General features: G+C 43.5%; 2 protein-coding genes across 4 annotated transcripts in view; both read right to left on the reverse strand.

Moving 5' to 3' along the window:
• Positions 1-1,126: 1,126 nt before the first annotated feature.
• Positions 1,127-4,498, reverse strand: wnt16 (wingless-type MMTV integration site family, member 16). The gene is made up of 4 exons (XM_069520038.1): positions 4,262-4,498; positions 2,989-3,215; positions 2,538-2,827; positions 1,127-2,279 (listed from the first exon to the last, which is right to left on the reverse strand). Exons 1-4 carry the CDS (start codon positions 4,351-4,353, stop codon positions 1,821-1,823), a joined length of 1,068 nt encoding a protein of 355 aa, XP_069376139.1. The 5' UTR covers positions 4,354-4,498; the 3' UTR covers positions 1,127-1,820.
• A 202-nt stretch (positions 4,499-4,700) lies between these two features.
• cped1 (cadherin-like and PC-esterase domain containing 1) overlaps positions 4,701-13,646 on the reverse strand; it is a 14,772-nt gene continuing 5,826 nt past the window's right edge. Inside the window, exons 11-22 of one of the 3 annotated variants that reach the window (XR_011240168.1) lie at positions 12,108-12,212; positions 11,903-12,018; positions 11,748-11,812; positions 11,475-11,661; positions 11,237-11,405; positions 8,034-8,133; positions 7,686-7,822; positions 7,372-7,592; positions 7,094-7,195; positions 6,659-6,817; positions 6,233-6,379; positions 4,701-5,966 (exon numbers count right to left, since the gene is read on the reverse strand). Coding sequence is in view for 2 of the 3 variants with exons in the window: in XM_069520035.1 (XP_069376136.1) it covers positions 5,763-5,966; positions 6,233-6,379; positions 6,659-6,746; positions 7,094-7,195; positions 7,372-7,592; positions 7,686-7,822; positions 8,034-8,133; positions 11,237-11,405; positions 11,475-11,661; positions 11,748-11,812; positions 11,903-12,018; positions 12,108-12,212 (1,641 nt within the window). In the remaining variant the exon portion in view is untranslated. The remainder of the gene's footprint in view (positions 5,967-6,232; positions 6,380-6,658; positions 6,818-7,093; positions 7,196-7,371; positions 7,593-7,685; positions 7,823-8,033; positions 8,134-11,236; positions 11,406-11,474; positions 11,662-11,747; positions 11,813-11,902; positions 12,019-12,107; positions 12,213-13,646) is intronic. The other 2 variants (XM_069520035.1, XM_069520036.1) reach the window with 2 other exon arrangements.

The following is a 13,646-nucleotide window of genomic DNA, read 5'->3' on the forward strand; positions in this document are numbered from 1 at the left end:
AAACATAAATCCTGCTTCTTAGTTCAGAGCTCTGGTTCAAACTCAATTAACTTATATTTGATTTAATTAAAAATCAAAAACTACAGGATAGTGAAAGTTACACACACACACAAATATTTGAACTTCTATCTTAGCGAGGACACTCATTGGCATGATACATTCCCTAGCTTACCCCCACACACACAAACACACACACAAACACACAGACAGAGTGAAGGTTACAATGTGTGTGTGTGTGTTCCTGTACATATACCTGTGTGAGGACTATTTTAAGCAAAGGCCTAGGGGACATTTTGACCAGTTGGGTTGTTGGAGGATCAAGACTTAGAGGGTTAGAGTTAGTTTGAGTTAGAGTTAGAGTTAGAGTTAGAGTTTGGGTTAGTTTGGGTTAGAGTTAGGAAGTGTATTATGTCAATGAGTGTCCTAACAAAGATATAAGTACAAACGTGTGTGTGTGTGAAGAATAGCAGGAAATCCTGTAAACGAGAATCTGTGTCTGTTTTTTGAAACTTTCTGCTCTGTCATCACTCACACACACACACACACACACACACACACACACAAACTCTTTCTGCTCTGTCATCACTCACACACACACACACACACACACACTCTCTCTCACACACACACACACACACACTCTCTCTCTCTCTCACACACACACACACACACACACACACACACACACACACACACACACACTGAGTCATCATTACTCGTCTTCCAGACCCCCCCCCCGTTTCTTCACTGACACTGACCACGTCTGAACGAGAACTCTGACTGAAACCTGAAGTTAATCTGTTCAAATCCTTGAGTTTTCTGTCCTCGACCTGAACTTTGTTTCTGTGGTGAAACATCAACTGTAGTTAACGATGGACGACATGTCTTATACACGCTGCCATCTTGTGGTGATGATAATCACTTACAGTCTGAGCAGGAAGGGAATTGTTTAGAGCTGTGGTATTTAGGCCCCGCCCACACACACTCTCGACCAGTCCTGAGTCAGTGTCAGCTGTCAATCATGACGTCTCCGCCTGTTTCTATATCATCAAATAACTGATTCAAACCAAACTGATCAGAAACTTGGACAAACATCAGAGAGATGAGAACGAGCTGAAACGACAGAAACATCTTGAAACATTTATTTAACGTCTACTTTCCATGTCCCATCTGATAACATGGAGGAGGAGGTTTCTTCTGGAGCCAGACACCAGAGGGCATACACTTTACAGTCGGCCGTCTTTATTCAGTCTGTGGGTCAAACGTCTCTGATAACATGACTTCCTCTGATTCTACTTCCTGTTTTCACTTGGACGATGATCTAACGTCCCGAAGATGTTAAAGACAAAATGAAAACGTGAAGCGTCACATCAGCAGCTCGTGCTGAGAGTTTACTGATTATTATATCTGATTGTATTAAACTGAATAAAATTGATTGAATTGATTTGTTGGAACTTTCTTTTATGTGCGAGTTGTTTCATTTTAAATGTCGTGACTTTTTTTTAATTCTTAAACTTTAATTCGTATACAACTTGACAGTTTGTTCCTAAAATCAAGAAAACGAAAGGTGATTATTTTATATAAACAAACATTTACTGAAAGAAAATCAGATACTTATACATTTGATTTGTTTTTTTTTATCATGCATCAGTTTGTTTCTCATAAAAACATAAAGATCCAGACGAGCTGGTCTCGAGACTCGAGGAGAGATTTTCTCCTCAGGTGTGATTTCTTCACAAGTTCATGTTCTTCATGCTGCAGCTGCGACACGGAACCGACTGAAGTTTGAAACTTGATGATTGTCCTCAGGTGTGATTTCTTTACTTACAGGTGTGCATGTCGTTCATGCTCTCGCAGCGCCTGCAGCGGACATAGCAGCACCATACGAACTTGCACTCGCAGCGTTGGACGTGTCGTACAACATGCGTGTTGTATCCACGGCCACAGCACAGCAGGTTGCAGCCGTCCGGTCCGGCGGACGTCCGGTTGCAGTGGCGCCCTCTAGTGCCGGTGATGCCGCGGCGCTGGTCTTCCAGGCAGTAGTTGGGAGACTTGTTGAAGAAGATGAGCTGGTGTTTGTCAACGGGAAGGAGACGCTGGTCCTTCCTCCTCATCTTCCTCTTCGAGCGGTCCGACACTTGAACGCTGTGCTCGTACTGCTCTTTCAGATAAACTCCGACACGTTCGAACGCCGCCATCGTCCTCCAACATGTCTTCACCGCACAGGAACCGGAAACACCGTGACATCGACATTCTGTCAACATCGTCCTGTCAATCGCCTAAAGTGAGACGATGAGAAAGTAATTTAAAACATGGATAGAAAAGAATCAGACGTGTTGCTGACATCAAATAAAGCATCAGAGACAGAATTGTATTTATTAAATATAAACAAAGATGAAATATTGAATGAAGTCTTTAAAACACTTTTCTTTGTTTCTTAGATGCTTTTAATTTGATGTGCAGGAAGTGATTTTAAACTGAAAGATTATTTTCATTATTTTTATTAGTTCTGATTTCATTTTCACGTGGCGTCTCACCTGGCGTCCGGCCTCCGTGTTGTGCTGGTTCATGGTCACCAGCGTGTATCCTCCTCTGCTTGTCGACGTGTTTTTGGCAGCATCGTCGATGAACCTGCGACTGAACCAGGTTCCGTACTGGATGTGATCCGAGCAGCCGCCCCAGTGCCAGCGCTCCGCCACCGAGCCGCCACCCTGCAGCCGAGCGTCGCAGCCGCACTCCGTCATGTTTCCCTGACTGCAGGAGCGTGTGATGGCGTGGACCAGCCCCGCCGCCATCACCGCATGAATAAACGCTGTTTCTTTGGTTCCTATCAGACGAGAGGGAGGAAGTGACATCATCAAGTTCACATTCAAGAGTGAAAATTATTAAAAAATATTTTATTGTTTTATTAATCAAGTATCTTTGTAATTATTTGTTACATGCATCATTAACAATGTTGTTAAACATGTTTTTACAGCGGGCTCTCACCACTGGTTAACTCGTGTCCGAACACTGGAGGGCGCCGGCTGACAGAGCAGTTCCACCTCTCGTGTCTGAACTGACTCTGACACTCGTCGATAGCGAGTCGAGCTCCGTCCTGGATGCTCGGCAACAGAAAAGGTTTCTTACGACACAGCTCCCTCTGCCTGTGGCTCAGAGGAAGGTTGGAACAGCTCATGTTTTCCGGGCCACCGGCCGACGCGACGCCCAACCACCTGATGAAAGAAATGATCCACGGGATTTATTCCATTTAATTAACATCTGGGTCTGTAATCAATGATCAGTAAAAGACAAACAATGAATAAATCACAACAGTTCTGAAGCAGCAGAAAGAAAACAATTGTTGTGTCTGATTTGATTTATATATTTAATTGAAAAGGAAAATTAATTCTCAGTTTGTTCACTGGAGTTTAAAGATCTGTGTTTTATGATGAGTGAACAGTAGAGGGAGACAGATCACTGCAACAACAATAATAACAATAATAGAAGTTAGTTTGAGGATCATTGGTCTGTCACTGAGGGACCGTCGATAAATTCCTGTTGAAACTAAATATGTGTTTTTATTAGTTTTTGTCATGTGACTCACTGAGCCAAATCACACGTCACTGACATCAAAGACAAACAGGACACGCCTCTTTTATTTGACTGCTTCAAAAGTTTTATTTGGTTAAAACTCGAAAAATATTCATATTGTTGATCAGTTTCTATGTCATGTGACTGATAAAAAAAGATCTATAGAAGAGGCGTGTCTTGTTTATCTCGTATGACAACATGTGATTTACAGTCAGAGCGTCAAATGACATGAAGTTATTGAAACAGTTCATTTGTTGACGGTCCCTGAGGATCCACAGGAGCCTGAAAACTCCTCAGGTTATTTCTGTTGATGCTCAAACACTGAACAGGAGAATAGTATAATTATATATGTTATTTATATTTCAATCATTTATAATAGTTCTGACAGAACCTTTATATTTATTATTTCCATAGGTAGAGAATCTGCTTTATTATCTAACACTGAACTATTTAATGAGCAGGAAATCTTTATTCTTTGTTCTGTACTCAGATTACTATTATTAGATGATTCGTTCTTGATTTTAAGAAAAACTGAATAATAAATAACTGATGATTGATTTACATGGACTTCACATGTTGATGAGTAAACGAATACAAGTCTTAAAGTGAGATTTGTTTCCTGTCCACAGTAACCTCGTATTATAAAGTAGTATTAAAACTCGTATATGGTATAATTCAGTGTACTTACATCCAGGAGCCCCGGCAGCACAGCGGACAGACGCAGAGCAGCAGCAGACTCACGGGGCTCATGTGTCGGACTCTTCTGATCCGTGTCTCCATGTCCTCTTCATCAACCTGGAGATCGAACTCGCATCATCTGACCTCGGTCCTCCAGAGCAGCTCCGGTGAGGCGGCGGCCTCTGAGCCCGGCGTCCTGCTCCCTGACTCGGTCACTGAGCAGCGGGAGTCCCGGAGCTTTATTCTGCTGGAGCAACACGACCATCCTGATTGGACCGCTCAGCTGCTGACGTCACGGACTCGCACCGTGGGATCGACCAATAAGAATGAACATCGATCTCATTGATCCGTGATTATATGATTATAATAATATTATTGTAAGAACATTATTATGATATTATTATAATTATATTATTATAATAACATTATTCAGGACGTAAAACAGGAAATGAAGAAGAATAAAATAAGTTTTATTCATTTGAATGATTGAAGGTTTAATTCAAACAAATCAGATGATTCATGTTTTCACAGTCGAAAAGTTAAAGTTCAGAGAATAAATCTTTTTCAGCTCGGAAACAAAACATGAAAAGATTCAAAATTTAAATAAAAAAATATAAAATATAAGACTTTTCTTTACAACTTTAGTTTGAAACAAGAAATAAAAGATTTTCATTCTGATACGAGACACAAACAGCTGGTTAGGAAACATCAGTAACTAATTAGTATAAATCGTCAATGAGTGAGTACAGATGAAAAACTAGTTACTACTCACCAGATGTAGAACGCTTTGGAAAATATAAACTAGTTACTATGTATTAGAAACTAACCAGTATACGTCAGGAGTAGTTAGCATGTATCACAACTAGTTAAGAGACATCTGAAACAGTTTGTTTGTATCAGAACTAGTTAAGAAACATCAGAACTAGTAAATATGTATCAGAACTAGTTAAGAGACATCTGAAACTGTTAGTTTGTATCAGAGCTAGTTTATAAACATTGAATCTAGTTAGTATATAAAGAACTACTAGTATGTATCAGTTGTACTGCAACTATGTAGTAAAAGTAACAAGTTGTGCCCTGTAGAAACAAGGTAATGTTGAAAAAATAGTTACATCACTTGAGAGGAGGTCGCCAGGACCCCACAAAGACATAATTAACATATTTAATAACAAATATAATTAGCAGATACGATTAGCAGCACTCGAGGATGTGACGAGCAGTTGGCAGACTTAACTAGTAGCATTAGCAGAAGTAATTAACTATTAACTAGCTATAACTTGTAGCGATTGTAGAAATAATTGGTTCTCACTCAGTTTCTGGAACAACAACAGGAAACTGAAGATTTTCTTCTGCACATAAAAAAGCTTTTGACGTTCAGAAAATGATTCTGATTCACAAACTAAAAATATTTGTGGCTCTTCAGTTTGATGAAAAGTTTAGAAATGTTCTCTGTCTTGTCATGTTTCATACATGTGTTTTTACTCTGTCTCTCACACAACACACACACGTGTTCAGTTTGCGGGACACAGGCGGCTCAGGAGGATCTCAGAGTACACCTGGTTCACTGGTCCTCTCACGTGATAAGTGAAGGTGTCAGGCTCCACCTCCTGCTCCGTGTCCTGCATGGCTGATTGGCTGCTGAGTCTCGTTCTGGAGGATGTGCTTCTCTTGGACGTCGTGTCGTCTGGAGGCCTAAAGGACGGAAATCTCTCCACCTGTGAAGAAGAAACAGCAGATGTGAGTGAAATCTGACGATTCCGAGAGGAACTCCATCACCAATCATCAACAACTAATAATCACTAGTATTTATCTTTAACACAAACAGAACAGAGACACACGACCAACTGATATTTGAAATGTTTCACATCCCGCCCACGCTGATGTTGCATCGATGAAATTACAGAATCCAAATCATATGAAACGTTCTGATTCGTCCACTCAAGAAGATCGGCAGAGGAGTTGTTGATGAAAACCTTGTTACCTCGTGAAAGTGGCAGGCACATCTCCCCTGCAGGAACTCTTTATATCGACCCATCGTGATGCTGAACGTGTCGATCACCTCGTACCCATGATGCTTCGCTGTGGCGATGATGTTGTCGTTGTCTTTGTCGAGATCTTGGATTTCTCTCTGAAAGATGGAGGGAGGTGTTTTCAGTTTCAAAAGAGACGAGACCACATCTGATTCCTGATCCTCAGAGGTTTAACCCATGTGATTGTAACTTTATTTATTCTTCATGAAATGATTATAACTTATTTATACTTTATTATTAAAAGTCATCATTGTTTTTACATTCAATGTCATAACACAGACGATATGAAAAGTCTGAGACTCTGGTCGGTAGTTAGTTAGTTAGTTAGTTAGTTAGTTAGTTAGTTAGTTAGTTAGGACAGAAGATGAACAACCTACCAGACTGAGAGATCTGATCCCATCCACAGGAAGATGGAAACCCATCCCTAAAGTCTTCACCACCACCAGGATGTTACTGAGACCCTCCCTGAGGAGGAGGAGTCAACACATGTTGTCTTGGTAACCACAGTCTTGACTTTGATGCCTGTGAAACTGATTCTGAAGGAAAAGAAACTGATTCACTGAGTTCACTGCAGATCTGGAAGTGAAGCTCTACGCTGATGACACTAAACTGAATGTTCTAACCCTAACTTTTTATTGTTAATAAAAAAGTAAAGCTCAAACAAAGCTACGTCTGAGTAACTGCACCAAACATCAAAAGAAAAACTGGATCTGATTTGATTTGTGTGTGATACAAATTTTTATTTCTACTGAAACACGAAATCTGATGATGAAGACAGAGACTGAATCTGAAGGAGACAACGTTTTTCTCACCTGTCCAGCACCTCGCTGACCGTCCACAGGTGATTGGTGTTGAGCCACTGGACTCCTCCCACCACCAGGACAGTGAGGTTAGAGTTCACCAGAGGTCGAGACCTGTCAGAGCACATTTGTGTTAAAGAGCGTCTACAGGCCCGGTGATGCCCAGGTGACACCCGGTGATGCCCAGGTGACACCCGGTGATGCCCAGGTGACACCCGGTGATGCCCAGGTGACACCCGGTGATGCCCAGGTGACACCCGGTGATGCCCAGGTGACACCCAGTGACTCACCTGTGGAGCAGCTGCAGCAGCGCCTCCCTGAACGTAGGCCTCTGCTCCTTCTCCAACCAGAACTGAGGATAATACGAGTAACTGACCAGAGTCCGACCTGCGTTCAGGTCCCTGTGGACAAGCGTGTCATGAGCTTTGCCCCAGTCGTCCAGACTGGAGTTGACCCGCTCCATCAGGAAGTACATCATCCCACGATTGGTCGAGTCACCGATAAACAACACCTGAGGACGGACGATTCCACAGATGAGTCAGCGACATCATCAGGACACGTGTGATGTGACATTAGTCTCACTCCTTCATGTCCATGACCTCACCTTCCTGTCTGTCATACAGTCCTGCAGCAGGGGGCGCTCCACCAACCGGTGGTGACAGCCATCTGGTTGCCAGGCAACCTCCCTCCAATCACATGTCCTATTGTCAGAACAGCTGAGACATGGAACCACCCACCGACCTGAGACAGATAGGACATACAGGTGAGAAACAGACAAAGACAGCTGGGGGATGGACAGATATGTGAGACATGTGAGAGACAGACAGCTGAGAGACAGACACACAGACACAATTGAGACAGAGACATGTGAGTGAGAGAGACAGAGAGAGAGACAGACAGACAGACAGACAGACAGACAGTTGAGTTACTGGGACAGGAAGTGACATCACACCTGGCTGGTGTCCTGATGTGCAGATGTGACATGGCCTCTGGGACGTGACGGCAGGTTGAAGACCACAGGAGCGATCGGGTCGGACCCGGAGACCACAGTCCTGAAACCAGAACACGCATCAGAACTCTTCCTCTCCGACCTCCTCCTCTTCTTTTGTTTCTGAACTCTGTCGTCAGAGGTCAGAGGTCAAATAAACCAGCTCGGCTAAGGGGCCCCGTGAGAGCCGCCAGGTCTGGCCCCGAGTTCAGAGACGCCGCCGTCAAGCAACCCGTACAACACACGCTGATTTGTCCCCATAATGTGACTGTCAGCCCCCACAACGGGGGTAAACCTGCAGCACACACACACGGCCTCCTCTTCTGCAGGTTTCGTGGCAGCGGCGTCACATTCCTCACCATGGCGTCGCAGCTCACAACAAAGTGCAACAAGAAAACTTAACAGGGATTTTCTTGTTCGTACCTGAGCTCAGTGTAAACGCTCAAACAGACCGGACGCTGCACTGAGATCAGCCGCCGCCACCAAGCCACTAAAACACGCCCACACCAAACATACCGCTGCCTTTCATCCTGAAGGTCACGACTCAGAGCCGCCGCCGCCACAGAGAGGACCACAATCCACGTCCCGAGGACCTGATCCTGAAACTGGTCTGAGTCTGAACCAGGACCTGGTCTGAGTCATGTTGTTCTTTATCTTCAGAAAAAACTCGAATTCAATTTTTTGCAACAATAAAAACAACAAAACCATAAATAGTTTCAATAAATTGATGATGAAATGTAAAATATGAATTAAACTGAGAATTAAAACTAAACAGCATATAAATAAAAAGTCACGTTTATTCTGGAGTCAAATCAACAACGGGAAATAAAACGACTAAAAAAATATAATTATCAATTTTTTTCAGTAGTTTTAAATAAATATCAACTATATTCATATTAATTCAATAGACAAAAAAAGACAAATGTTTTTATAGAAACTAAAATTAATTCACATGATTTATTCATTTAAATTATTGATAATTTATTCCTTATTTTCAGATTATCTATGATATTATATTATATACTATATTATTATAATTAAAGCTGTGGAGAAATAAATAAATTGAAACAAATTAAAATTTACTAATTTTTTTGTTAATGAAGTTTTGCGTGAGACTCGTCACAGACGTGTTCCATGTGACATGTTGTGGGGGTGGAGCTGCAGGTGTCACGTCACAGTGTTGTGGGGGTGGAGCTGCAGGTGTCACGTCACAGTGTTGTGGGGGTGGAGCTGCAGGTGTCTCAGGTGAGATCGTGACCATGTATGAACTGAGTTTCACTTTTCTTCAAGCTCCGTATTTTTGAGTTTACAGACGAGTTTTAACTCTGGTGTGTTTTTCAGTGCGGAGCAGAAGCAGAAAGTTAATCCTCTGAGCGTCGTGATCAAAGATCTGAACTGATCTGAGATCTGATCTGATCTGACTCTGAGTAAACCTGCTCATAATCCCTTCAACAGTCATCAGATCACACTCACTGCTGCCAAGAGCTTTTAAGAAAAGACCTGAGACACTGCCAAAAAAAAATAGACCAGGAGACGACACAGAGGAGAATCAGGAATTTACAGCTCCAACAGAAAAACAGAGGTTTGATTCTTTGTTTCAGAAACGAGTTCAAGAAGTTTCTCACCGACGACAAAAAACTCTCATTCACCACATTCTGTCACCAGGGGGCGTCAGAACCACAGACTGTAAATAAAGAAGTCTCCACTTTCTCCACAAATGAAGCTAAAATGTCTCAGATTGGAACACTGCCATTTGTGGTGACAACGTTATTTGCAGTCAGAATCGTGGGGTGGAGCCGGTACTGAGGTCCTGCCAATACACACTTTCGACCAATCAGGAGTCAGTCTCAGCTGTCAATCATGATGTCTCCCAGGAGCTAAGTGAGACCTGTTGTTTCAAAATAAAAGCTTAAACTGAACCAGGCTGCAACCGGTATTCATCTCTGAGTTCTTATTGTTCCATCAATGGGTCACATGATGAATCTGGTTTTGATTCATGATGGAAAACAGATACAGACAAAGTTCAGATGTCTCCAACTGTCATCACAGCTGTTACACCAGATCCTGATCCAGATCCAGATCTAGATCCAGAATGTAACTCAACAGTAAATAACAAACATCATGTTGATTTCTCCAGAAGCACAGATGCAGATGACGAAAGTTCAAAACTCAAAGGTTCTGGATCATCAGAGCTTCAGGTTCTGGTTCTGGATCAACATCAGAGACCAGATCATGACAACACACTAAACATGATGACATCACTCAGCAGGTCATATTAAAATTTCATCTTCATCACACGATGTCATGTTGTGCATCTAATCTGTGATGAGGATTCTCTGTTACCGTGGAGACAGCAGTAATGAGACGCTGCTGCTGCTGAAGAATCAAAGTGTTTCTTGTGTTGGACACAAAGTGAACAGACAGAGGGGCCACTGTGGCCCCGACCTCGGTGAACCAGGGGCCCAGACGAGTTGGGCTCCGGCGCTCGTGGTTATCACCTCGGATCAAAGAGAAGCAGCAGCTTTCATTTAAGCTTCAAAGAAGCGCCCCCAGTCCGCATCAATGGGCTCTGTGTTCTCCAGGGGCCCCACCTGGGGCCCCACTGACCCCCCAGCCAGATGACTAAACACCCTCTCTCTTCGTCTGCCTCAGACTAATTAAGGCCAGGTGGATCAGAGGGGACAGGTGAGGAGCATGAAAACATGAGACATTAGAGACGTTTATGAAAATATGATCTGAGCTTTTACTGAGCGGCAGCGCCCCCTGCAGCCACGAGCATCGATTAACTGATCTGAACCAGGAGATAAACTCTGGTTGATATTGACAAAATGATCCACATTGAGTTTTACACAGGAAGTCAGACAGAAAACTGATAGAGACACGTCTCAGACACTGTCCTCATGTCCACAAACTTCTGGACGGTTTGATCACAAGTCCATTCTTTAGATATTCTCTCTCTCTCTAAGTATTGTAAATTATTATGGTCATTGATTTGGTAAATATGATAATATCATAATCAACATTATTATCAATATGATAAACATGACTTTTGGTTCTCTTCTATTTTATAGAATATCTGTGTTTCTCCTCAACAGTGAGACGCAGATCTGACATCACATCCTCCACAGCGCAGCAGGATATGGATAATAGGAGAGTGGCCGACTCACCTGGACGAAGCTGCACATTACATGATCTGTGAACATGGGCAGACTGGGTCGGTTCTCACGGAACACATGGACGGTGTAGATCGCCATGACGACAGGCTCTGTCTCAGCGTCGTCCGTCACCAGGATGCTGATCCTGCTGTTGCCGAGGCCAACAGGGTAGTTCGCCATCCTGCAGACAAAAAAACGTGAATCATCTGTGATGTGAGGTCAAAGGTCGGGGGTCAGGCCCTGGTTTCACCTCGGTCCTCGGTGCTCGTCCAGGTGGACCGTGCAGGATGAGCTGACGGGCATCGGTCTGATTCGAACCGTCACTGTGTCAAAGGTCACCTCGGCACAGTACTCCTTGACCCTGGGGCTGAAGGGTGGAGTCAGGGTGAGGGGGGGGTCGGTGTAGATTTGTCGGAGGTGTGGGTCGACGCAGCGACCTGAAACACACGGAGAAACCGACCAATCACAGAGCTGGATACAATTAGTGTAGTCTGTGTGAGGACCTGACTCATCATCGTATTACCTTTACCTGCAGCTCCGCCCAGGGAAGTCACAGCTGAATCCTGATTGGACGAATCTCCGTCACTCCTGTCAGGGACATGAATATAACTTTAACTTGTCTGACTGAAGGATTGACAGGCTGGTGCAGCAGTGAATTATGGGATGTGGACAACTCACCAGGAGCTGATGTTTCTGAAGAGGTTGTAGTAACAGCTGATCCTGATCATGTGATCAGAGATGCTCAGAGGACGAGAGGAAGCGGAGGATGAAGAGGATGAGGAGGAGGGAAAGAGCTGCAGAGAAACAACAGAAGAGACTGATAGAAAGGGCAGCAGCTCCACCTACTGGTGATGAGATGTAATCACAAAAACAATTTGTTTACCAGTTGAAAAGCAGAGGGCGCTGACATCTGTCTCTGAAACTGAAGAAGAAGAAGAAACTCCTCCTCTGACAAACACAGATCATCTGACCCTCCACAGCCACCGTCCTGAGAGAGAGACAGACAGGGAGAGAGGGAGAGACAGAGAGCGACAAAGAGAGAGATACAGAGAGAGAGAGAGACAGAGACAGAGGGAGAAAGAAAGAGAGAGAGAGTGACAAAGAGAGAGAGATAGACAGAGAGACAATTACATCAACTATTGGACATCTGCAACCAAAACCCAAAGCAAACTCCAATGCTTTTTGTCCCTAAACAGAAAATACTCCAGATTATCTGAGCTCTGTCACCGACCCCAGCCTGAGGAAAACGTCGACTATGTCCAGACTCAGCAACCACAGCCTGAGAGACAGGCCGACACAGACAGACGTGGCTGCTCTGTCCACACAGACAGGTAGAGACAGAGCAGCACTTCCTGCTGCACTGTGACGCAGACATCAGAACGCAGCTCTACACTCACTTTACACACACAACCCCAAACAAACTCTCAGACCAAGAAAAACTTCATCATCTACTGGGAGAGAAAAGAGCCACTGCTGCAGAAGCAGTAAAATATGTGAGTGTCACAGGAGAAGAGAGAAGCTGCACAACAAGCTGCTCACTGATGAACAGACTGATCCTCAGATGCTGTTCTGTGATAATCACCTCTGTACGATACACACCTTTTTTAAATTGATATATATATGTATTAAAGTATAGTTTTAATTAATGTATAGTATATTTTTAATGATGTATAGTGTTAATTGATGTAAAATGTATTATTTTGCTAAAATAATACATTGTTTTATATTATTGTATTATATTATAACACTTTGGCAATATTGTAATACACAGTCATGCCAATAAAGCTTATTGAATTGAATTGAATTGAGAGAGACAGAGAGCGACAAAGAGAGAGAGACAGAGGGAGAGAGATTTTATTTGTCACTATTTACACTGTATAACATTTATACAGTTTTTTTCTCTCATAGAGAAATTCTAGATTAGATAGACATCACATGTCCGTAGAGCAGCTGTTGGTCTGTGACGGAGCAGAGAACCTCTTTGTCCTCACATCAGCCTGAAACTCTCCAGGTCACGAGTCGCTCTGTAAAAACTAAAGTCAATTAAAAGTCTGGATTTCACCACATCAACGTTCAGTGATCCGTTTTACAGGACTAACTAGTGGCAGAACGGGAGTGAAGGTGTCATGGATCTCGACTCCTGATTCCACCACATCCCACACTTTATCCGGACTGTCCAGGAAAATGACTATGGCTCCATTCCTCCGGTAACCAACCACCTGTCCGACCGCTAACCCTGCCTCCTCCACCGAGCAGCTCACTGCCGGCACCAGTTTGACTGCATGACGGCGAGTTAGCTTCACAAACTCTGCCTCACCCGCCTCCATGTTGCCGGCATGTTGCCGGCATGTTGCCCCACCACCGAGCCGGTAGCCTAGCTACCAAACCCAAAACCACCCGAAACACTGATAGATTCCCGTGA

Source organism: Paralichthys olivaceus, chromosome 23, assembly GCF_024713975.1.
Source record: "Paralichthys olivaceus isolate ysfri-2021 chromosome 23, ASM2471397v2, whole genome shotgun sequence".
Classification (NCBI taxonomy): Eukaryota; Metazoa; Chordata; class Actinopteri; order Pleuronectiformes; family Paralichthyidae; genus Paralichthys; species Paralichthys olivaceus.